Genomic DNA, 17,317 nt, shown 5'->3' on the forward strand with positions numbered 1-17,317 from the left:
ACGCTGAGACAGGATTAGACATTTGAGAGATTTCTTGGGACAAATGTCGGTGTGGGATAAAGAGGAGAGGCAGGTCGGACACCTGTGGAAGGAGAGAGGGAAGGAAGCCTTCTGTGGGAGGAGAGTCAGCGCACGGTGAGGCTCTGAAAACCTGCTGGCCGGACCACCGGGGAGCCCCTAAGCTTGGGTGGCCTGGTGGAGGGGTCCCAGGTCAAGCGGGAGTCACCCAGGACTAGTGCCTCTGCCGGGCTCGGTGATTGGCTGGAAGCAACACAAGGACAGTGTGGCCCCAGGACCACCATCACTGTGGAGCCGAAGGGGCAGAGCTGGGCTGCAAGTCACCAGGGCTCCCATGGGGCAGCGGGGTCTCCTGAAGGGGGAGGCCGGAGCAGCCACCTGACAGCCACCCCCGAGGCTGTCGTAATGCTTCTATTTACGTCACAAGCTGGTTAGCGTGTGACGTGCAGTAGTGGGGACGTTCCCAATTCCCATTCCCATCAGGACCATCTATATGTGTTCCCTTTCTTCAGCAGGGATGGTGGGTCTGATCGCCTCACATGAAGCATTTGAACGGGCCCTCGTTCCAGCCTCGGACCAGGAAGGAAATAGAATTGAATGGGAAGAGGTCACGGGTCAAGCAAATCAGATGTGTGAAGAGACCTGAAGGGTCCAAGATGACCTTTGTTAGTCACCGACAGGCAGCGGGGTGCCTGAGAGATGGGCCTGAACCGGACAACAAAGCAGAGGAGAACTTGGATCAGAGAAGCCATGTTTTGTGCAAAATTTATGGAAAGAGAGCCCCTCCCAGATGTTCCGCTCACATCTTTAGATGACGTTAATATCGAGGCCTACAAACATCCGTGAATACACAAAGCAAATTCCTTGGAAACTTCTCTGAAAAAGTAATTCACGACAGAAGAGGTTTGAGGGAGAAAATGTGGACACGAGTCTTTCCTACCCATCTGGGTTGCTGTGACGGTGTGAAGAGCACAGAAAACTACCCTCAGAAATGTGTGGCTTCCAGAAAGAAATGGACTCCGAGACGCAAAAATTTAGACCTCCGTGAGGTAATGACAATGAAGAATGAAAATATCAAGGTGGAAAGCTTAGGGCAGAGCATTAAAAGCAGGGAACCAGGGGCGCCTGGGTGGCGCAGTTGGTTAAGCGTCCGACTTCAGCCAGGTCACGATCTCGCGGTCCGTGAGTTCGAGCCCCGCGTCCGGCTCTGGGCTGATGGCTCAGAGCCTGGAGCCTGTTTCCGATTCTGTGTCTCCCTCTCTCTCTGCCCCTCCCCCGTTCATGCTCTGTCTCTCTCTGTCCCAAAAATAAATAAACGTTGAAAAAAAAAATTAAAAAAAAAAAAAAAAAAAGCAGGGAACCACGAAGAGACTTCAGTTATGATGATTATGGTTACAAATGTAAACTTAAAAGAAAATCGCTGTAAAAGAGGTCACTTAAAAAAGACAAGAGGTAGGGGCGTCTGGGTGGCTCCGTCAGTTAAGCATCCGACTCTTCCTTTCAGCTCAGGTCATGATCTCGCTGTTTGTGAGTTCGAGTTTGAGCCCCACCCTGGGCACAGAGACTGCTTGGGATTCTCTCTTTCTTTCTGTCCCTCCCTCAAAATAAATAAATTAACTTAAAAAAAAATAGTAACAGGGGCACCTAGGTGGTGCAGTCGGTTAAGTGACCGACTTCGGCTCGGGTCACGATCTCGCGGTCCGTGAGTTCGAGCCCCGCGTCAGGCTCTGTGCTGACAGCTCGGAGCCTGGAACCTGCTTCGGATTCTGTGTCTCCCTCTCTCTTTGCCTGTCCCCAACTTGTGCTCTCGCTCTCTCTCTCTCTCTCTCCATAATAAATAAACATTAAAAAAATTTTTTAATTAAGGTAAAAAAAATAATAATTTTTTTTTTAAAAGACAAGCGGTAATCCCTTAGATCAATTAATGAAGAAGGAAGAATGCCCTTGGGGTGGTGGGGGCAGGGATGGTGGTAAGTAACAGGACATGGGCTAAGCAGATACTCCATAAAAGGAAATTAAAGTTATTGTTGCGGGGTTTTTTTCACTTTGGTAATTACAGAGAATGTAAGAGGTTTTTTTTTTAAACCTTGAAGTAACTAACCACGGACTATTAAAAACAGGATGCATATCTTCAAATCACCAAAGAAGATAGAAACAAACAAACAAATCAGACCATATAGCAAAGGAGTAAATAAATTGGAAAAAGAAACTGAGCAGAGAAATTACAATAAACATAAAAAAGTCATGCTTTCCTTATTAACTAACGTTTTTAGGTCAGCTATGAAATACAACTCTTTGTTGCTTATAAAGGACACACTTAATGACAGAGACATGTTCAAAGTAAAAGTCCTATGATGGTATAGCAGACAAATCTGAATAAAAAGAAAGTCAGTGGTAATATTCACATCAAGCATTATAGAGTTTACTAAAGCCACGCATCAGAACCAAGGTCATTTAACATTAACAAAAGAAAAATTATGAAGGCCAATAGAGTTATCTTATGCACTGAATAATAGTCTATAAAAGTACATGAAGTCTAATCGCTAGAATCTGAAGGGCCATTGGCAAAGACTCAGTGTAGCATCAGACTCTAATGTACTATAAACTTGAACAGATCAAGTAAGCAAGATATAAGTTGGGATGTAGAGTTATATAAACAATAGAATGAATACAATTTGATGAATAGCTCTTGAATTTGGTTTGAAACAGAAATGTAATCTACTCTTTTCTCAAGTATCCAAAAAAAAAAAAAAAAAAACACAACTGCCAAAATGAATTATCTGCCTACCAAGAACAAAATCTTCTATTAAAAAAAAAAAAAGCAGAAATTATGTTGGCTATATTCTGACCACAATATATAGAAACCTAGGAGATTTTCTTTCTGTTAAAAAAGGTTAACATCAAGAAATATACTAGGGAAGGAAAATACACAAATAATGTCAGGCAAATGATGTTCTTTCTTTATGAAGAGTACGAAAAACATATACATTATCAAGACCCTCAACAGACAAACAGGCAGAGGACACAAACAGTTCCCAGAGGAGGATTTACAAAGACATAAATTTTTGCTCATCATTTCAATAAAGAAGCTGGTAAGGGTTCTGTGAAACAGTCATTGACATGCTGGTAAGTATACACAGCTTCTTGACTTGATCATTCACAGTACAAGTCAAAGAAATATTATTAATCTCTCATCCGGTGATTAGAAATTTACCTCAAGTCAATTATGAAAAAGAAGGAAAAGTTGTGTACGGAAACGTGTTTACTTTAGCATTTTTTTCTGATGGCAAAAAACGCACAAACGTTTAAATAGAAACAGGAGCTTAATTTCAGGATGGTAAATCTACTCAATGGAAATTTTTTCTGTCTGATTATGTTATGTTTATGCTGACTATGCTAAGTAAAAAACCCACAAACTACAGAACTATACATTCAGAATGACTTCAACTATGATTTTAAAAGCCCACACACAGGGAAAAAAAACCTAGAAAAAACTTTCCATATGCCAAACACTGGTTGCGTTCTAACAGGTAGTGGGTGCATAGTCAATCTTTTATCTCCTTCTCTTTTTCTCTCTGTATATATTTTTCTAAGTAATTAGCGGTGACACAAAAACAATTTTAATTTTTGTAAGGTGTAGTAAATGCTAGGAGAAAAGGAAGAAGAGGCTTTGACTTTCCCTTAAAAGAAGAAAAGTCTGGGTGTGTGTTTGAGGCACGGCAGGGGTGGGAGTGAGGCTCATACAAAATTTAAAGAAATGCTTTGAACTAACCAGTGCTCAGCTGATGAAGCATAGATCTTGCCAGGTCAAAGATGAACATCTCAACGTGCAACGTCTGAGAAACTTGGGAACAAAGCACCAAGTGACAGAGAGGATTGGAAGTCACAGGTGAGAGAGCAGATGCCACCTAAGAGAGGAGAAATGGCCACAGAAACCTGATGTGTGATTTAAAAAGGAAAAGTCTCGGGGTGCCTGGGTGGCTCAGTCAGTTGGGAGTCTGACTTCGGCTCGGGTCATGATCTCACAATCCGTGGGTTTGAGCCCCTGCTGACAGCTCAGAGCCTAGAGCCCCTTTCGGATTCTGTGTCTCCCTCTCTCCCTCTCTCCCTGCCCCTCCCCTGTTCATGCTCTGTCTCTCTCTCTCTCCTTCAAAAATAAATAAACATTAAAAAAAAAAAGTTTCATCTGTCCACAGGTCAGCCATTAGGAGTAAAGAGCGATACAAAAAAACATTCAAAATGCTGATCAGCAATGGAGAGGGGGCAAGGGAAGGGAAGATATTTAAATAAATCCTCCCAAAGTCTGGACAGCTGTTAATAGAAACAAATGTGGGAGTTCAAACTTAAATAGTTTCTAAATTCGATATTCAGGTTAAATTATCTTGTCTATTGTAAAGAAACACAAGGAAGAGAAAATTCACAATAGAAACTAAACATGAAAACCTGCCATGTCTCTACGTAGACAGTAACCCCGTGGAGGTTTACAGAAATGTGACATTTATAATAAAATTATAATACTCCTTAGAAATGATAATACTCATATAAAAAGGAGCACTCATTTAAAAAAAAAAAAAAAAAAAAAAAGCCCAAACCCAATCCTCTTTTGCCAGTAAGAAACACAGAGAAAACAAAGAGACACAGAGTAAAACGATGGGGTAATCTCTGGTTTATCAGGCACACAGAACTCTAGAAAAAAAGGGAGTATGGCAAAGTCATTTTTTTTTTTTAGTAAAAATAGAGTAACACATAGACTTTCCAAAGGTAAAAGTTACAATAAATAATTAAAACATAAAACAATTTATGTTCCAATGTGCACAGCAAAGAAACACGTAACGGGAACGCACCAGAAATGCACAAAACAGTAGAAATGGAAATATAATTGTAGGTAGAGACCTTAATGCTCCCCTCTCGGAGTATCATCGATCAAGTGGACAGAGAACTTTCAAGCTCTGAATAGCCCAATTAAAAAGGCAGATCGGTGAGGACTGCATCATAAATCAGGGGAACAGACTTTTCTTGCAAGAAGACAAGGATCTTTTGCCACATTGATCCCAGCAATGGGCCCCGCCGAGTATGCCCCGGCGGTGCCACCCTTTCTGTTCTCAGACCACAAAGAAGACAGCACTATTTGCTGAGGACCATGATATTAATAATATATAATAGGTACTTCTATGCATTCTCTTAAGTAGTCTCTTAAATAACGTGTGAGTCAGAGATAAAATCAGAACTATGTCACTGAAATATTGGGAAAGAACCAATGTTTATACACAAAACACAGAGGCGGCCACAGCGTAAGGGGAACCGGGGACTCCTAAGTATTCTTGCAAACACGAAAGCCAGCGAGGAATGATGGCAACCAGGCTTGCATTTAGAGAATCTAGAAGACGAACACGGGGAGACAGAGGCCTTTGCGCTGTTTTGGTAACCTGGGCACTCTCGGCTGGGGCTGCACGTGGACGGGCAAGGAAGCCACAACCCAGGGGGATCGTGGAAAGGACTGGAGTTGCCCATGGTCTATAAAAGAATAGCCATTTTAGCACCCTCAACGCTCAAGGCACGCTCCCCTGTATGACTCTGCAGAATGGGCTCCAGGTGCCGTAGAAAGAGACCTGTCTCGTTACTGGAGCATCTGACAGCAGACAGAGTGGCCTTGCTCTGTACTGAGCTCTCCGTCACCAGGCGTATGTAAGGACAGGCAGGAGATCCATTTATCCAGAATGTTGTCGAGGGAATTCACGCTTAAGAAAGGTTTTTGGGGTTTTTTTTTTTGTTGTTGTGGTTGTTGTTTTTAACCCTGAACTGGAATCTTCTGTCAATATATTAATGTTTCCTAATGTTTAGTAAAGAGGAGAGAAAATTGTGTGTGAAGAGGGACTGGCCTAGGAGTCCAAAGGCTCCTAGCTGCTCTGGCTGTGTGGCCTCCGTCTGGGTTCTCTCATCCGAACGGCACCGCCTAGCTCTGCGAGCCAGGAGCCCGTGGCCTCACCTTGCCGGCTCTCTCACTAATGCAGGCTGGCTCTGGGCTGTGATTCCTGAGGCCGCCTAGGCCGGTGTCGCACTTGGGGCAGACCCCAGGCCTAGTATGCACAGCTGTGGCATCCAGACCGAGCTGTGTGGCTCAGACCAAGCCAGCCCTCCTCCCATCAACAGAAGAACTTTCCAGAAACACCAGCAACAGTGAGAATGGAACTTTGGGAGGTTTGCGGGCTGAGACGGTCCACCCTCCCCCCTTTTGCTGCCAAACTCCTCATCCTCACGGAGCACTGTGGTGTGAGCCACCTACAAGACGGGAGGGCCAGCCATGGCTGAGAAGAGTTGGGACAGCCTGAGAAATGTCGTTTGAGGAGGAACACGCCCCTGGACCAGTGTCATCCAGGTTCCTCGCCTGAAATTCCTGTCTCCTCTGGGAGTACAGTGTTGAATCCCACAGGCAGAATATAAATATTGATTTGGATGCCATTATCTGCCACAACACCATCGCATAAATAAATTTATCTGTCTACACCTGAGCTGGGCTTCTGGGGGACACGATGTGAAAAGGAACAGGACACAGGTGGGACAGAGCACATAGAATCTCCCTGACTCCGGGGCGCCTGGGTGGCGCAGTCGGTTAAGCGTCCGACTTCAGCCGGGTCACGATCTCGCGGTCCGTGAGTTCGAGCCCCGCGTCGGGCTCTGGGCTGATGGCTCAGAGCCTGGAGCCTGTTTCCGATTCTGTGTCTCCCTCTCTCTCTGCCCCTCCCCTGTTCATGCTCTGTCTCTCTCTGTCCCAAAAATAAATAAACGTTGGAAAAAAAAAAAAAAAAAGAATCTCCCTGACTCCAAAGTTTTGCCGAAGCTGCACCCCGAGCCTGGCGGGTTGGAGTGGGGTTCAGGGAGTCAGAGAGGGGTCAGTTCAGGGACTTGAGATGTGGCTGTTCCTGTGCTGACTGCTCTCCGATGGGAACTCAGTCCATTCCTGGGCCGTTGTTATAATGATGCCCATTTGACAGGTGAGGACAGTGAGGCTCACAGAAGCTAGAGTCTACCCGAGGTCAAACAGATGGTGGGAGGCCTCCCTGGCCCTCACGTTGAGTCTCTCCTTTATCTCCCCTCCCCCAACAGCATCACCAGTTATCACCAGCAAGAGCCTTCGATATAGCCAGGAGCCCCCAGCTCCCCCTTCCTCACTTTTTGGGGTGCCTGATTCCATTTACCGCCTCCTATTTCCCCTCAGACTCTCGCCTCCCCTCTTAAAAACCTCATCCCTTCCTTCAAGTGTCCACCGTCCTGATCCACCTGTATCACCTGACGTGATTTCCCTGCTGTGGCCAAGTGGGGCCAATCATCCGTGGGCACCATAGGGGTACATATAGGGACCAATCCAGTTATGATATATAACAGCAGGCACAGCTTCCCAGTTGCTGACTGCATGGCCAAGCTCTTCTATCACTTACTACGCTTAAGAGCCCCAGGAAGAAAAAACCATTATTGTTTCCATTCTCCAGAGGGGTCCACTGAGGCCGGGGAAGTTACTCACGGCCCTGGCCTGCCTGGAGCACCTTGCCCAGGGGCTAGAGGGTGATTCCTGAGAGCGTGTGGTCTTGGGCTCTTGGTGCTTTCCAGGGCCAGGTTCCGGGAGGCAGGCAGTAGGGCCAGCAGGAGGTAGTGACACGCAAGCCAAGCCCCCCTGGGGAAGGCTCCCGGGCTGCCTACGGTGAGGTTTCCCCACCCCAGCAAGATGCTACAACCCTGAGTCAAATCAGGAGGAAGTTGAGGGTTCGTAGGAAATGTCACCGATAGTCAGAAACAAACCAGCCCTCCGCCTGCTGCTGCTGTTGTCGTGGAGGCTGATGGGGGCTGCGGCCACCCCTTCCAACTGGGACGCCGAGTCTGGGCAGGTGTGGACGGAGCCCAGACCACAAAGCACCAGCAGGCCTCAGGAAGTCACCCGCCATCCAGGAAAACGAGGTCAGTCCGTGGCCTCTGTGTCTCAATTTTTCTAAGTGGCCCGGGGGGCTGTTACCTGTTGGGGGTCCGGTGCAGCTGAGTGAGCCGCGAGATGTCACTTGTCGTCCCAGCTCGGTCACCAGCCTGCCCTGGAGAGAACCACTTCCCTCTCTGGGGTTCGGCTTCCTTATCAGTGAAATGAGGGGGTGGGACCAAGATGCTTTTCAAATGGCTCTAGCCCCAGCCTTGTCTGGCCGGGGTGGGGGGGGGGTGAGGGGGGGCTCTTTCCCTTGGCTCTGGAGAGGGGCTGTGTGGGAGTCCCTCCCCACCAAGCGAACGAGAATGGGGCATGAGAAACATGTTTCTAGGGGGACGGGCTCACTCTTAGGCCCTCTGATGTTCACTCAGCTTCTGAAAAAAACAGGGAGAAGGGGGGGCAAGAACCACGGCACGCACAGAGGTGAGACACAACTGAAGAAAGGCTGGGGGTCACACAGGGACAGCCAGAGTCTGAAGAAGGCTGTCCCGACTTCCAGCCCTTCTGGGGTTCAGGATTCAGAACTGCCATCCACACAAGGAGTGCGATGGTGCACGCCCTCACGTTGAGGGGACTGGCGGGCCAGGAAGGCCCCAGCCCGGGGGACGCGTCAGCCCCCGTATATGCATCTTCGAGGGCCGGGCAGCAGGGCGGGTGTGGGCAGCCGTGCCGGGCCCTGGCTTCCCACGCCAGGGCCTCCACCGCAACATGGTTCGGCCTTGGGCCACGCAGTCCCCGAGGGCCCTTCAGGCAGAGATTTTCCCCGCGCCTCCCACATGCAGGGCTGGGAGAGCTGAGACTCACTCATGGACCCTGGGTGGCTCTCAGCAGGGACCCCCTCAGAGATGGCAGCCACTCCAGAGAGTCTGGGCCGAAACACCCTGACGGATTCAGCTTCGGTGCCGGGGAGGGACCGGGAGATCCCGTTAGAGACCAAAGCACGGGCTATTTTTACAGGCCGGGCACGCTGTGACTTTCGGGTGTCTACAGGAATAGAAACTCCCCATTCTGGGTAATTCATCCCAGCATAGGGCCATCTCTGTAGAAACAACAGCTGTGTGTGACCATGGGGAGGTCGCCTGGCCCTCCAGAGCATGGGGTCCCCATCCCTGGGAGAAGAGGTTCACAGAGCCAACCATGACATCCTTTTAGGTTGTCACTGTATGACTCTGATCCTGCCCGTGCCTGTGCTATGGGCAGAACAAAGTTCACTCCCTGACCCGGGCCGCAAGCTGGCCTGGGAGTGAAGACAGCAAGGCCCCCGTAGGTCCCTGGCCCGATGTGAGCCCCCATGAGTCGGCCAGGCCTGGGCGTCGTGGGCGCAGCTTTGGAGGCTGGAAGCGTCCCGGGAAGGACAGGGAGGAGCCATGCCGGTGTCCAGGGCCTGCGGCGTCAGGAGCCCTGGGAAGGGGTCAGCACGCGGGGGCCCACGGCGGCGGGGGACTCTCCACTCAGCCCCTCCTCAAAGGGAGCCTCGCCCCCTGGCTATCCTCTCTTTTGTAATTACTATTTCTGTTTTATTGCTGTGGCTTTTGATTTAGAATTTTGAGTACGTGCACATGATCCAAATACATACGTAAACACATACGGTAAGATGTCTCTGCCCAACCACTGGGCCCCCAAATCCAGTGCCCACCCACCCTTCAGGGTACCCCTGATGACAGCTTCTTCCAGAGCTTCTATACCAACATATGTACATATATGTTCGTTTTCTCCCTCTTTTAACACAAAAAACTGTGTATGACGTAAGCTGTGCTGCATACAAATCATCTCCCACCCTTACTTTTCTTTTTAATTTTTTAAGGTGTGTTTATTTTTTTTAATTTTTTTAATGTTTTATTTATTCTTGAGAGAGACAGGGAGAGAGAGAGACAGAGCAAGGGAGGGGCAGAGAGAGAGACCCAGAATCCGAAGCAGGCTTCAGGCTCCGAGCTGTCAGCACAGAGCATGACACGGGGCTCGAACTCACAAGCGGTGAGATCATGACCTGAGCCAAAGTCTGATGCTCAACTGACTGAGCCACCCAGGCACCCCAATGTGTGTTTATTTTTGAGAGAGAGAGAGAGAGAACGAGAGGGGTAGGGGCAGAGAGAGAGGGAAACAGAATCTGAAGGAGGCTCCAGGCTCTGAGCTGTCAGCACAGAGCCCGACGCGGGGCTCGTGGGGCTCAAGGGGCTTGAACTCACGAACCCTGAGATCACAACCCGAGCTGAAGTCATCATGAGCCAAAGATGGACGCTTAACTGACTGAGCCACCCAGGCGCCCCATCTCCCACCCTTTTTTGAAGAGCTTTGCTAATGACCTTCATCAGGAGCGTGATGGGGGACCCCACCCGAGGCAGGAGCCTGTTTGGGCCAGAGAGACTCTCCTCAGGGGTAGGCCAGGCAGGGACTTGCCCCAGGCCCCACCCATGACTCCCGTACCTCCGTCTAGGTCCTCTCCTCCCCCTGCCCCTGCCCCAGGCCGGGGGAATCACAAATATGAAGGCTTTTTTCTCAGAAGATTCCTTAAACCTCCCAGAAGCAGCCACCCTGCCCACCCTCTTACCTTCCCGAACAAATCAGAAGCTTTGGGAGCCTGGTGTGGGGGCAGAGGTGGGAGGTCCTGCCTGCCCACCAGCTGGCAAGCCCAGAGTAGGGGGCTCAGACCTCCAACCTTACCAGTGTCCTGGGGTAGCATCTGAGCTCCAGAGTCACTTGCGTGCAGGGTGAGAAAAGAGCCACTCTGGGTTTGGCAAAGGGCGGCTCCTCAGCACCTGGGGACTCACCACACCCTCTCCTGATGCTGCTTAAATTTCCTCCTTCAGCGACTGAAGTTCTCCCTGTACTCATGGAGCATCTCCTCCAGAGACGAAGACTTGCCCACTGGGGGCATCACAGGGTGTAAGAGCTGGGCCAGAGCCATCAGGATGCCCCCCAATCCCACCTGGGGGAGTTGCCCAGGGACCGGGGACGGGGGACAAAGTAGGGACAGAAGATGCTAGAAGCACAGAGAATAGCCTAAGTGCAGACAAAAGGAGGAAGGAAATTGACATCTTGGGTGAGGCCAGGAGTCTCTGTGCAGCTGAAGCCTGGGGACATGGGGGGCTAGCTGGAGCCGAGACTTGGGGGGGGGCTGGCCAGACAGGATAAAGGCAGGGGTGCTCAGAGGACCCAGGGAACAAATTCGGTGGACAGGAAACCATCCCATCAGAGAGAAAGCTCTGGCTTTATAGTATAGTGCCTTTCTTCCAACAGCCACCCAAATCCAGCTACGGTGCGATGGGCAGTTCGGGGACTGGACACAGGACAGACCCACTCGGGTGGCAGGGCCAGGGTGGGGTGAGGGCAACAGCAGTAACGGGAAAGGAGTCGGGAGGGGAAGGGGGTCACCGTCATCTGAGGCAGCCTGGTTCCAGTGAGAGCCTCAGGCAGCCCCAGGTTCAAGTAGCCACAACCTCACGTAGCTACTACGTCAGCTTGGCTCCTGGCCTAACTTCTGGAAATTGCACTCATACATTCATCTAGCCAACAAGGATCCATTGATCACGACTCTGCACCGGGCACTGGTGATCAAGACAGACAGTAGCACCTCTCTCAAAAACTGTTTTCAGGAGCTTGCGTGACAAGAGGGGTGCAGGGCTTGAGGCTGCTGAGACCCACCCCCAGCCCCCACTGCCATTATGTCAGCCTCAAGGGTCTCCGGGAAAAAGAACAACATAAAAAACTGAAGGCGGTGGGCAGGGGGGTCCCAGAAATGAGGATGCCTCAGCAAAGAAGGGAGGGCAGGAGAAACTGAGGACCAAAAGGCAGGAAGAGGGGGATGGGTCCAGCCCCTCTGTGCCCTCCACCCTCTGATCCAAAATTTCAGGCTCTGCCACAGTTCTGTCCCCAAGCTCATCCTACGCATTTAGCCTGACTCCACTGGAGCAGAAATGAGGCCCTTTCCTGGGGTCTGAACCGAGTCCCCAAGGACCACCCCACGCTGCCCCACCCCCCTAGTTGCTTGAAAGACAGCTGGGCCGTCATAGCCACCCATACAGACCGAAAATGTTCGGCCTCCTTGGAAGTGGGCACCCGGTGGCTGGCAGCTTCAAGGTCACAGCTCACGATGTCGAGGCAGGGTGGAGTAAAACACACAAGGGGGCAGCAACCCTTTAGAACTCACCCCTTCCCCTCCCACACGCCCCCTCCGGTTCTCACTGGAAATGTAGCATTGAGGTTGCAGGCCTGAAGTTCTGGACAACTGGGTGTGGGCTTTCCTTCCATTTCTGCCACGGCTCTCGTAATTCTTTCAGAGCTCCCTGCTCCCTGCATCGTCCTGCCTGTAGCCATTTATGGCCCGAATTGGGGGGGGGGGGGCAAGTCCCCCTGAGCAAAGGCTGTCTTCAAGCCAGAGGCCGAAATTCCACGTCAGGCAGAGAGGGCCCTTCACTGGGAAGGTTGTAAAGACCATGGGGTTCTGGAAAAGACGGACACCCAAAGCCTCCCCTCTGGTCGCACTCAGGGGAGGAGAGGTTCTGTGGTTTATACACGAGAGGCCAGCACTTCTAGGGAGCCTCGGAACATCTCAGGACTCGAAGTGGATGCCCCCAGGTTAACACAAGAGCTTCTAGTTCAGGCTCCCCAATGCCCTGTGGGGGTGCAGGACTTTCCAGGCCTTTCCTCTGCTCCCACCTGGCAATCGGGGCTCCCTGCCACTCCTGCCTGGGCCCTGGGGGCTTCTGGCCTATAGCCTCCCCCCAGCTTCTCTGTACCTGTCACCTGCCAGAAGCCGCAGCTATTGGGTTGCACTTGTATGTTTCCCAGGGACATGTTGGGGGCTGGAAAGGGTGGATCCTTTTGAGGTCGTTTTCTCTTCGTGTTTCCTTTTTTTAAACATTTTTTAAAATGTTTTATTATTTATTTTTGAGAGAGAGAGAATTAAATGTCTGTCTTATTTTTTGTGACATGTTTTCTCCCCACACCACCCCTCCCGACCCCTCCCCATGGGCACACATTTTTATATTTGTTTTGCTGCATGGAAATTGTCGATTTGGGTGTTAATAGTACTTTCTTTTGTTCCCGTAAACTGTCTCGGGCACGTCGATAATGTGTGTATCTTCACTCCTCCACAGTTAGAGTAAGTATGGTATTCATTTCCTTCCTGGAAATCTCTGAATTAATTTTTTTTTTTTTTTTTTTTTTTTTTTTTTTTTTTTAGCCTAGGTTGGAGGATTAAAAACTTCTCCATTACCTAGTGCCCGGCAGGTCAGAGTTACAGGGGTCCCAGCACCCCCCCACCTCCCTGGGGTGAAGGAAACACTCTCACTCTCAGGCGAAAGCCCTTTGTCCCGAGCGCCTCTGGCCCCCCTCATGGAGTCCTCCTTTCTGCTTACTCGTTGTCATCAAATACCTGCCCGTCCCACCACCGCTATCACCCCAGCCCTGCAAGGAGACTTCATTAATGACAGAGACACAACCCTCCACCATTTATATCGGGAGTCCTAAGGGTCAGTGAGCGACGCACTTTATAAATAAACTCAGTACATTCTCCAAACCACCCATGAGGTGTAGACTATCACTAGCCTCATTTACAGGTGGGGCTGGAAATGGCGGGCGTAGGGCTCCAGCAACCCTTCTTGGCCAAAGGTCAGCCCTTGTGCCAAGCTCCCCCAGCTCCCCACATCCACGACACCTTTGCCTCCAGCTTCACAGAGAAAATCTGGCGAGTCAGGCATGAACCTCAGGCTCTTTGTCCTCAAACCAGTGCTGTCTGCACCCAACCAACAACCTCAAGGTGCTTCTGCAGCTTGGAGGAACTCACCCCCACCTGCAGCCCATCCCACCTGTCTCCTCAGGGGACTCTACTCCCTCAAGCTGTCACTGTGGTTTCTGAGAGGTGGCCGCAGGGCACAGAAAAGGTCAGCAGATGTCACAAAATTCATTCACAAAATTCACAAAATTCAGAACAAAAATTCATCCTCTCCTTGTTGATTTTGAAGGTAGAAAATTCTCCATGAGCTGGGTGGATCCTCATTCTAAGGTGACCAGAAGTCTTAATTTATGCATCAAACAATTTTAAAACCATGGAGAATTCTGTGAAAGCACGTTAAACTCCATCATAGAAGCCATGTAGTGTTACATGAAGAGAAAGCTATTATGGAAGGGGAAAGTTTTCAGGATTCGTTGCAATAGTTGGACCCACACGTCTTCTACGAGAAGAGGACGTGATGAATGAGTGTGAATGAACACGAGTATGATGAGGTCCCGAGGCCTCGCCTAAACCACACCCTCAGAGTCCAACTTAAGAAGATGGTAAGACGAGGACAGTCTCCCCGGGCGGCCGAAGGTCTAGCATCTTCCAGCTGCCCGGATGTGTCTGCAGCCTGGCTCTCTTACTGAGTCCGGCCCTCCCGCCTGATCCGGGATTCTTCACTCCATTCTCAGACCCCACCTCTTTCTGGTCCTTGACAAAAACACACCTATTTCCAGCCCAAGCGCTGCCTCTGAAGGCCTCCGTCAGGGCCTCGGTTTCCTCATCTCTGCAATGGGCGCAGCTGTGCTGCAGGCAATTCTCTCTCAAGAATTCTCCGCCTCTGAGGTCACAAGGACAAATCCTAAAGCAACACAGGCCGATGGACCTTAGATTCCAGAACCCCGGGGTCAGGTTCTCACCTGCTCCCTGGCAGCAATGAAGAAAAAGCAGCCCTACTATTACCCTACCCCCGGCACTCCCCCTTCCCCTGCCCTTCCCCTTGCCTCCTCCCCCCTCCCTGCTGCCCTCCAGCCCTGCCTCCTGCAGGCCCCCACTCTGAGCCCTTGGCCCGGCCCTCCTCCTGCTGGCCCACCTTGCCTGGCCAAGCTCCTGCCTCTCACCAGCTGGCCCCCTCCTCACCTGGACGCCCACAAGGCCCACTGTCCCCACATGCTCCCTGGAGTCCCCTGCTGCCCCTGCTGCCCCTGCCCTGCCAGCCCCCCTTCCCCACCCTACCTCCCCTTTTGCTGCCTGGCCTCCCTCTCTGCTCTTCATTCTTCCTTTGCCCTGGACCCCCCTTCTGGCCCTTGTCTGGCCTCCAGCCACCTGGGCAGACTGCTCAGCCGCCCCTACTCCCCTCCCACCCAGTCACCTCCTCCCACCATCTCCCCACCCTCGGGCCACCCTGCAAACCGTCCCAGGGACCTGGCCCTCCTGCCAGCGGGCACCTGGACCTCTCGGGGCTCCGTGAGTGGGGCACCGGCTGGGCGCAGGGAGCAGCACAGGCCTGGCAGGTGTGGGGCAGCCTCGAGGGCCCTCTGGCGCTCCAGGAAGCCCCCATCTCCAGAGTGAGCTCTCAGCCACGTGGGGGTCTGGCCTGGGTCACCGGGTAGGTGCCCCTCCTCGGGATCGGTCCGCAGGCCAAGGAAGAGGTGACAAACAGCTTCGTGTCCACACTCGAGCCCCCCCAGGCTCTCAGAGTTACCACTGGGAGGGGGTGGCTGGGCTCAGTGGACTCAGGGGATCTTTCCCTGCAGGGCCGTTCCCCGCCCTGGGGCCAAGCGGGCTGGCCTCCCTCATTCAGAAGGGGCGACGGTGCCCGGTGCCTGGTACACACCCCGTTCTCCAAGCCAGCCTCCCCAGGAGACAGCGACCAGGGCTCCCTATGGCAGAGGGAGGCTGTGGCAGCGGGGGGAGGAGGGAGGCCTTGCTGCATGACATTAGGGCATGGGTGCTTACAGGGAGGAGTCAGGAAGGGATGTCTGAGTACTTCGGCCAAGGATTGCCAGGCCTTCCCTAGCCAAGCTTGGCCTCAGAAGTCCCTGGCTTTCGTTTCTGAGGTCATGTCTACAGCCACCTTAAAGCCTCCTGCCATACCAGAGGGGACTCTGGTCACCCCATCCTGCCCCCACCCCCTTGCCTGACCAGATTGCCACCTGGGGTCAGACGCTTTCCTCGCCCACCTGATAAACTCCCTTTCACCGCTAACAGCTCATTTGCCTTCACGGGGCACGGGCCTCGGCATTGTGCTGCCTGTCTGGGGGACCCTTCACTGCCCTGGCTGTTTCTCCTCTGAACCTTTTAACCCAAAAGGCTGATTGATGGCCTTCCTCCTCAGATGACAGAACTTGGTGGCTTCTACCCCAGCCCTGGCTCTAGAATCACAAAACCTCAGTCTGCAAAAGGGGCAGGACCTCTCACACTTCTCTCACCAAAAGACGTGCAACAATGTCAAAATCAATGCTTGGGTTCCGAACCCCTCTCTCAGCAGCAGCCCCCTCCCCACCCCAGCTCCATTGGCTTTTTCTGCCCCAGGACCTTGGGGAGGTAGGTGTGGAAACCAAACTGAGGTGACTGACAGCTGTTACCAGCCTGAATCTCCCACTGAAAGCCCCAACCCCAAGTTCCTGGTGCCAGGGAAGCTGGACACGGGCCAGAAGCAGCAGGAAAACCCAGACTTGACCAATCTGAGCGTGCTGAGCAAAATCCCCAGACGTGCCCCAACCCTTGGGCCCCACACAATGCACTCAGTGAGGATACTTCCTGGGCAAGAGGCAGCTTCCTCTCTGGAGACCCCAGTGCTACCTGGGATGGGGTTGGCGTGACTAACTATCCCGGGTGCCCAAGGCTGTGGGGACCCCTGGGATACTGGATCTCCAGGACAGCCCCTGACAAACACGGATGAGCTGGCCACCACGGGTCAGCGAGGAAGCTTTGGGGACCGGCCCTCTTTTCATTCTGTGAGTTTCTTGCCCTACCTCACCCCCAGGGAAGGACATTGTCCTGTTGGGGTTTTGGCCCCGGGGTCTCTGCTTCTAGCTGACTGTGCCCAGCATGCTCTGACCCTCTTTGGCTTCCAGAATGCACACGGGCCCCTCCTCTTCTCCACACAGACAAGTGAGCATACACAGCAGCCTTCACTGCAGCGTCTCCGGGGTCTGAGAGCACACACTTGGGGGTGGAGCGGGTACTTTTCCCCTTGCCCTCACAGAAGGCTGGCAGGCACCCCGGCCTCAACACCGCAGTGAAACACATTTCCAAGAAAAGTCTCCCCGCACCACAGCGAGACAAAGGGGCTGTGAGTCACCTGGGCGGCATTTGGCTGTCAGCATGTGGGAAGGTCTGGAACCTATCAGAGAAGGGGCTTCAGGTCACACGAGGCAGCCCTGTGGAAAGGAGGGTGTGTGGTCCCGCGGCCAGCGGCCTCCCCCAGCCCCAGCCGGGCCTCCTGTGCGGATGAGGGGCCCGGGCAGCAAAGGGTGATGGGACTCCACGTGTCTGCTCACTATTTTCTCCGTCAGGAAGTCTTTCCTTCTTCATGGCTCTTAGGGAGCCTCAAACGGGCAGCATCCCACCTTGCCATCAAGGGGGCTTTGCCCAATTAGTTCAGTCCCCGA

The 17,317-nt window shown here is 52.0% G+C and overlaps 2 protein-coding genes across 6 annotated transcripts in view; one reads left to right on the forward strand and one right to left on the reverse strand.

The window, feature by feature from the left end:
- The window catches only part of GPR55 (G protein-coupled receptor 55), a 44,177-nt gene that overhangs the window by 8,338 nt on the left and 18,522 nt on the right, over positions 1-17,317 (reverse strand). The window contains exon 1 of one of the 4 annotated variants that reach the window (XM_045481679.1): positions 8,024-8,158. The exons of 2 other annotated variants lie outside the window; for them this stretch is intronic. The gene's annotated coding sequence lies outside the window, so the exon portion shown is untranslated. Of the gene's footprint in view, positions 1-8,023; positions 8,159-13,916; positions 14,563-17,317 lie in introns of those variants that run through there. One more of the 4 variants, XR_006713224.1, reaches the window with a different exon arrangement.
- On the forward strand, positions 14,611-16,151 carry LOC123599607 (leucine-rich repeat extensin-like protein 3). 2 transcript variants are annotated; one of them, XR_006713225.1, is made up of 2 exons: positions 14,611-15,309; positions 16,039-16,151. XR_006713225.1 is itself a non-coding variant. In XM_045481680.1 (2 exons), exons 1-2 carry the CDS (start codon positions 14,637-14,639, stop codon positions 16,040-16,042), a joined length of 636 nt encoding a protein of 211 aa, XP_045337636.1. In that variant the 5' UTR covers positions 14,611-14,636; the 3' UTR covers positions 16,043-16,151. The 2 variants fall into 2 exon arrangements, 1 of the variants encoding a protein (XP_045337636.1); XM_045481680.1 differs by having other exon boundaries at positions 14,611-15,268.

This window comes from Leopardus geoffroyi, chromosome C1 (assembly GCF_018350155.1).
Source record: "Leopardus geoffroyi isolate Oge1 chromosome C1, O.geoffroyi_Oge1_pat1.0, whole genome shotgun sequence".
Lineage (NCBI taxonomy): Eukaryota > Metazoa > Chordata > Mammalia > Carnivora > Felidae > Leopardus > Leopardus geoffroyi.